The 8,061-nt window shown below is 39.0% G+C and overlaps 1 protein-coding gene across 1 annotated transcript; it reads right to left on the bottom strand.

The window, feature by feature from the left end:
* Positions 1 to 1,421: 1,421 nt before the first annotated feature.
* Positions 1,422 to 2,957, bottom strand: GJA3 (gap junction protein alpha 3; the record flags this gene model as incomplete). Its single annotated transcript, XM_080612959.1, has 1 exon — positions 1,422 to 2,957. One exon carries the CDS (start codon positions 2,955 to 2,957, stop codon positions 1,422 to 1,424), a length of 1,536 nt encoding a protein of 511 aa, XP_080469085.1.
* Positions 2,958 to 8,061: the final 5,104 nt, after the last annotated feature.

Raw genomic sequence — 8,061 nt, 5'->3', positions numbered from 1 at the left:
ATGGGAATGTTAGTTTTGCTTGAATAAGGCCTGCAAGATCCATCCCCAAACCTTGCTCCTTGCTAAATTGAATGGAAATTCTGCAAGTGACTTCAGTTTGATCAGAACAGCCACTAGCATGTGGTACAGATATTTTAGCCACCTTTTCTGCAATACAATATTGTCTAAATCTTTTTTCACTGACCTGTAAGACACAACAGATTGTAGTTAAAGGAAAGGGTAGAACACAACAGGAAAGAACATTGCTTTGGGAATTTTACCATTAGTAAGAGTCTTTCCCCTTACATTTTCTTGTGAGATCAAACTAAAAAGATTAATTACACAGTCTAGTAATTTTAAACCTACAGATCAAAATTAATTCTCAAAATATTCAAATACTTAAAAACATGCACTCAAGTTTACTTCTAAAAAGCATTTTCCCAACAAGCTTAAGCCGATACCTAATAGTCTAAAATGCAGAGCTGTACTTTATCCTATTGTTTGTCCACGGGCAATGTATAGGGCCACAATGTATTGAAATCATAATCCTTGCTTTCTGAAGAGAAATTGTTCTGTGTAATAATTTCTGAGGTGTGGTTTAAATTCTTGTCCTCCTCTAAGCAATTTCAGAAGTAATCTAAAATTATAATCAAACATGCTCAAACATATTTGTAGGCTTAAAAACATGGTGTGATCATGGTTGGCAAACACTGACTATAAGGTCAAACTGAACACTTCCTAACAGGTCAAGAGTAAAAAAAATTATAGAAAGATGAACCTCAAAAATCTATTACAGGGGTTACCTAAACTCTGCCTGGCCAAGGACCACACTGGCGATTTGCCATGAGCACAAAGGCTTCATTAAGTCATGTTATGTGGAAGAGACTGAGTCACCTTTAATATGGCAAGTTGGTCCTTTGAGGTGACAGGTGCCAATAGGCAATATGCCACCCTGATGTTTGCCACAGGACTATGCAATATTTAAGAGGAAGAAAGTAAGTCATTGTATCTGCTCATGTAGAGCTTATGTGAAGAAGGGTGGAAGTGAAGGCAAGGGCAAGAGGGAGATGACAGGCAGCCACATGGGCACTGGGGATGTTAACATTTTTCTCAGATGAAATTCAGCCTCTGGACAAATAACCAGCAACCATCACCACCTCTTATCTGTGCAGGCCTCCCCTACAGCTGCCTTTGGAAGATCTGCCATCGACATGTGAAGGGACGTGGGATCGGTCCCCTGGCCCATGGGCTGTGCTTCGGTCACCCCTGACCTATTAGAAAATGTTGATACTTTTTCCCACTACAACTCACAGAGTGCAAAAACAGCAAGCGTCAAAGTTTGAAGCCCAGGCCATCCCACCGCGCAAGGCCTGGCTGCCCTGGGCAGCTCCCCTGCCCTCTCTGCCTTCCACCACCCGCTCCTCGGAGCAGAGGTGACCGCACTACACGGCCAGGTCATCTGACCTGGCTCTGCAGCTGCTCGACTTACTGGCCCTGCTCAAGCGCCGCGTGTCTACAGGCAGCGGTGGCTCATGCATCTCCACAGTGGTGCAGGCAGGTGAGACAGGCCGTTCTTCTGACAGCTCCTCCTCACCCTCGACATCCCACTTGCTGCCACTTGCCCCACTCAGGCTGGTGCTGCTGCCACTGTTGGCTGCAGCAATGGGCAGCCCCACTGGGGGAGGGAGTAGCTGCTCCAGTGGCTCTTCCTGCTCAGGAAGAGGATGCCGGACACTGCTGGGGGTAGAGGATCCTGTGGAGCTGGAGGGTGCCTTCCCCTGCTGCTCAGCTGCCATGTTGATCCAATTCTGCTCGGCCACCAGGGCATGGCTGTTGCTGTTGAAGTAGTTGATGACGGCTGGTGTCGGTGTGGGGATGGGCGTCGGGATGGTGATGGGAGTGGAGATGGGTGTGGGGGTCACAGCACGGTGCCTCTCCTCAGGAACTGGTGGAGCAACAGGGTAGCTGGCCACAGAGGCCGTGTTGGAGGGGGGCCGTGGTCTTGGAGCAGCTGCAGCGTAGTACGGTGCCATGGTCACTGGGGCCAGCAACGGTGTGACAGCGCGGGTGTCAGGCAGAACAGGGGTGGGCACGACTGTCGTTACCACCATGGGTGGTGCTGAGGGTGGCAGGGCAACAGGTTTGGACTCCCCTGTTACCATGACTGGTGTCATAGTTGCAACAGGCATCTCAAGGCTGTACCGGCTTGTCATGCCCTGCTTAAGCTTCTTCCACCCCAAGTGATATATCTCAAGCATGTTCAGCAGCAGGGAGACAGAGGCCACCACTAACATGAAGATGATGAAGATGGTCTTCTCAGTGGGTCTTGAGATGAAGCAGTCCACAGTGTGTGGGCAAGGTGAGCGGCTGCACTGATAAACTGGCTTTAGCTCAAAGCCATATAGGAAGTACTGACCCACAATGAATCCCACCTCAAACAGCGTCTTGAAAACAATGTTGAAGACATAGGTACGGAGCAGGGCACCCCCCATACGGATTCTACCACGTTCATCACGGATCGGGAGCTTCTCCTTTCCCCTTTTACCAAGAGGATCCTTGAAGCTATTGCTGCCTCCTCCACCACCACTGCCAGACACTGCTGCTCCTGGGTAGTTGCTGTCTTTGATGCTTCCCTTCTTTTTCAGCTCTTCTTTCTCTCTCCTCTTCTCCTCCATTCGTACAATGTGCAGCACATGGCCCAGGTAGATGAGGGTTGGAGTGGACACAAAAATGATCTGCAGCACCCAGAAGCGGATGTGAGAAATGGGGAAGGCTTTGTCATAGCAAACATTTTCACAACCAGGTTGCTGAGTGTTGCATGTAAAGTCTGACTGCTCATCTCCCCAGACCTCCTCAGCAGCAGCCCCCAGCACCAGTATCCTGAAGATAAACAGTACTGTCAGCCAAACCTTGCCAATAACTGTGGAGTGCTCCTGTGCATTCTCTAACAGTCTCCCCAGAAAGCTCCAGTCACCCATTGTTTCAGATTTATAACCTACAATAAGAACATTAAAGCAGTTAGAGCAATGTTAAAAAAAATCTTACAATTGCACAATGCCAGGGCACATCAGATTGATTCTCGACAAATGACAATTCCTAAATGCACTTCCTTGTAGACTATGGCACACTTACAGTAAGAACAACAAAGCTTTGTGACCATGCAGCCATGGGTTTTGGTGAGCACAGAAATGGGATGTTTAGTGCTTACACCTGGCTCATACATGTATATGTATATGTATATATACATATTATATATATATATATATATAATATACACCAAGCAAGAAAGATCTGTAACTAAAATTTCATAGAATCATAGAATAGTTAGGGTTGGATAGGACCTTAAGATCATCTAGTTCCAACCCCCCTGCCATGGGCAGGGACACCCCACACTAAACCGTGTCACCCAAGGCCTCATCCAACCTGGCCTTGAACACCGCCAAGGATGGAGCATTCACAACCTCCCTGGGCAACCCATTCCAGTGCCTCACCACCCTCTCAGTAAAGAATTTCTTCCTTAGATCCAATCTAAACTTCCCCTGTTTAAGTTTGATTAATTTCTACAAGATTTAAATTTGATTTGATAATTTCTACAAGATTTGATAATTTCTACAAGATTTAAATATTTTTAAATCATTATTTCTGTTTCCTTCACCTGAGATGCCTTTAACTTGCCTGTTTTTAGAATGGAACAGGTGGAAATCAGTTCACTTAAACTGAATATTCCAGTCATTAATCTTCAATTAATATAACTGCACTTGTGTCAGAGTGTGATACAAAGTCTGCCTAACTAAACATGCTATTGTTATCAGGACATACTTACTCCAGCATTCAGGAAGTTAGTAATGTCCAAGTCTCTGCTATTTTCACACTGTACAAACACAGAAAAGTAACTATTCAAAGCCTATGGAATTTACAGTTTAATTCTGGAATGTGTACACCACCACCAAGCATGTTCTCAAAGCCTAGTCAAGTTTGAGTTTGTTGATTTCTAAAAAGAATGAAGTATTTGAGTAATCTGAAATATTGGGAAGAATCAGAACTTCTGAGAGGAATGGTGGAAAGGTTTCTATGGCATCTTCCTTACTGTCCTGCCAGCTGGTGTTACTGAACCACTTGCATTGCAACTTTATTGAAAAAAAAAAAAAAAAAAAAGGCACTTTACAAAGTGTGCACAGAGATTTTCTTAGAAATGCAAAATTACACCCTATAACCTTCATTCTGTGACAAACAATCAGTGTATAGCCTCTCAGTAGTTTCCAACAATGCATGTATGATGAGCTTCCTATGTCCAATTCTAGGCAGTGACAGAACTTCTGATTTGGAAAGGCTTAAAGTACAAGATCAGATTTCTTACAAGTTGTTTTCAACTGAGAAACAAGCTGTTACCTGCTGGTGTCACTTCTGTTATCCTTGGCCTGTTGGAATTGGAATGTATGTAAGAATATTGGAATAAATGTAAGAAGTACATTTTATTCTTCTAATGAACACACCTGTATTTTATATGTCAACCTTCAACTGAAAACAAAATGCAAAACTTTCAGCTAATTTCAATACCTTCAGAAATACTTACATAATAATTATCATTCAAATATAACAATTTGCATGGAAAAAAAAAACACAAAACAACAAAACCCTACTGGAAAAGTCTATCTTCTTGTTTAAAAATCTCCAAATATTTCATAAATATAACTGAATTACAGTGTAATATTTTTATTTTTATACATATACTCTTGTCAAAATACCCATGTATCTTACAATTCCCAAGAAGAAAAGACATTCATTGTTACAGGTAGGATATTACCACTGAGAAAAAGTACTATTCTTGGTGTTACATTTACTGTGATTTCCAACAATGATGTGACTGGTTTTCCAGATGAAGCATTTCCAAAGTCTGTACTGAACTTCTGTCAGGCTTTTAGTTAAGGTTATTCAAGTTACCTTTTTAATAACTTGATTTTACTATGAGGCAATGAAATACCAATAACTGCAGAATAGCATACTGTCACACAAAAGGGCACAACACACCCGTTCGTATTTTGTGGTTTTGTAAATCCTGGAATACTAATTCACTTTTAATCCCCACAAAGTTGATTCAACAAAATCTCCCCCTGAAAAATAGATATTTGATATTCTACAAAACCACATTTCCTTTAATATAACTAAATTCGTTTTCCAGCAGAGCACAATAAACTGTAGATGATAACAACAATGAAATGTCAATTTTGTGTAATAGTGTTTCAGGTCCTAAAACAGTTTTAAATTTTTTTTTTTTTTTTTAAATCTCAAAATAGTAACCCAAAACTGAATACATTGTTAGAATACTTTATTTTTATAATCCTAATTTAATATATTTATATTATTTTAAAATTTAATCCTCAATCCTAATTTTGTGAAGTTTACAATATTTTGGAAGGTGAAGTAATTTTAGTCTTGAGCAGTATTAATTTTTAACGGAATAATTAATTAATTTTGTATCTTTTTTACTAAACCAGTTAAAGATACACTCAATTTAGTTTCATCTTTGGTCAGAACTAATCTGGATTTGGGAATGTTCTCATTTTTAGTAGGAAAATGTAGGAACAACGAAATGAATAATGTGATATTTGATGGATTCAAGTAGTTTAGCATAACCCTAAGTTCAGTATTTCATTTCTCCTCTATCCTTTGCATTATTCTGTGCCTCCGTTCAGTTCCCTCTGCCTCGCTTTTTGTTTTCTATCCAGACCAAGCAAAATAGGCAGCTCAGATAATGAGTAGTCAAAGTTGTGGCTTGTTCTTTTGTTACTAATACTTGTAATAAAAAGTTTATTAATCAGCAAAAGTTAGCACATTAAATCTTCTTTAATTCATAAATTATGGTCCATTTTCAGAATGGTTGCCATTACCTTTGCGTCCAATGGCACAGACGCCACACACTGTTCTTTATAAAGACAGATGGTACCTTCTATTGTTCAAAAAAATTAAGTTAATCTGCGCTCATGAAAAATTATAAACCCTGCACTGCAAGGTGAACAGAGGTAACAATCTTTTTTTTCCTAGTATCTCTTACTAAGATCACCAAGTGATGACTACAAAAAAAGCAGGGTTTCTTTGTGCTTTTCTGAAGAATTATCTAGTGATTAGTGAAAGAAAAATAACTCGTAAAAAGTGAAGGTGACAAATAATACCATCTAACTCAATCATCCTTCATTCACTAATACTACTTAAGATTTTTTTTCTCTTTTTACTACAGGTCAATATTGCCCAGGCTTGAGATTATTCAGGATACTAAAAATGTGACAAGGCATTTCTTAAAGTATGCACTTATAAAGAGCTATTCTAATACTTAAATGAATTTAAAAATTTATTTCTGTAGATCAGTGTGCAAATTGACCCTGTACACAAAGAGAAGTGCTTAAACAGTGAGCACATACTTCACAGCATCTTAACCACACAGAGGTGAACTGCAGCAGTCATTGCCTTCACTACCAATGTGTATTACCCATGGTACATAAATACAGGAAGGACGTAATTTCCAAGGGCAATGAAAAGATACATATCTCCACTGGCTGGAGGGTTTTCAGAAATCCAGGTCCTGTATTTTTCTTCAGTGTCAGTAAGTTTTCCTAGCAAATTTTCTTTAAGCCAACATAACTAAGCCAAAAATCACATCAAGAATTCTAAAGGGTTGCCTTGATACAAATAATGATTAAATTACATAAAACAAAACCAGGGAGATCACAGAATATTTGAGTTGCCACCATTAAGTTCAACAATAAAATACCCAAATCTAAGTTTAAACAGCCATAACTCAGTATTTTAGCTGAGAACAACTCCAAGCTTTTGTAGTATGACATAAACTTCAATTGTACAGTACTACTCTCAGTGCTGCTGAAATACAGAGCAAGGCAACTGTTAAATTGTAAACTTACATAAGGATTCTGAACGGAAAGATTTTCTTTTGCTGTGCTTGGAAAAAATGCAGATAAGAATTGAAACATCTTTATCTGTATTTCATGACATTCATGCAAAAATACCCATTAGGTAAGACAAGGAATCTGTCTCAGAAAGCAATCTAACTCACTGGTATATAAAAGCAAGGATTTCATGAGCCCTCAGATCATTTAATAAGAACTGGGAGTCCTACAGTGTTTGTGTCACTTTGAAAATCATTCCTCTGAGACAAATATTGAAAAATGGGCAGTTCATAAAAACTGGAATGGCTTTCTGTTTAAGAATCAGTGCTGTGCTATTAATCGCTAAGTTTAGTACATGCACAAATACACTTTCTGGATGGTGTGTTTATGTGTGATGCCATATATATCCCTCTACAGGAAAGAAATAATTATCATGTGGCATCTATGAACTTGTCTGTTATTATTTCTATTTCTCATGATGTCACTGAAGAGGTTCATCGATGTATCAAATATGTGAAATATAATATTTTAAGAATTTATAATTTTACTTGTGCATGTACATGTTTATGTATTTATAGACACATATGTACGCACATAAATAACTATACTAGTACACCTAAAAAATATCCCTTAGCAATTACCTAGAAATGTAACAGATGTCCTTATCTAAATCAGATTTCTTAAATTCAGTCCCCATTTTCTTTCGTTTCTTGTGACAGTCTAAAATACTGGGATTTAAGTTTTTATCTTCAAAATTAGCTAGATTTTATAAACCAGTATGAGAAAAAAATGCTGTTAAAAGAGAAAACAAGTTGCCATATTTCCTTTGTTTTTACACTGAACAGTCAGGCATCTCTATTACTACCATGTTTTTAACTGCTAACTTAAATCTGATAAAAGCAGTCACCCTGCACAGTCTGTAGCATGACCATGTCATTCCAGACAAACTGGCAGATATGCAGGGACAAGAATAAGCAACTACATTTCCAGTGGAAGCTAATGGTATTTGGTCATGTACATATATATGAAACACAATGGTGGGTGTTCCATAAATCACAAATGAGCTTTCATAATTAGCTTTATAAACTGTTTAAATAAGGACTTGAAAAACACCCTTCTTCTTGCTTATAGTGTCATACTTTCCAACACATCTATTATCACTTTCATTGTATTTTAAACATTT

Source organism: Psittacula echo (genome assembly GCF_963264785.1).
Source record: "Psittacula echo genome assembly, chromosome: 3".
NCBI classification, from domain to species: Eukaryota; Metazoa; Chordata; class Aves; order Psittaciformes; family Psittacidae; genus Psittacula; species Psittacula echo.
This window is presented reverse-complemented; position numbering and strand designations above follow the sequence as displayed.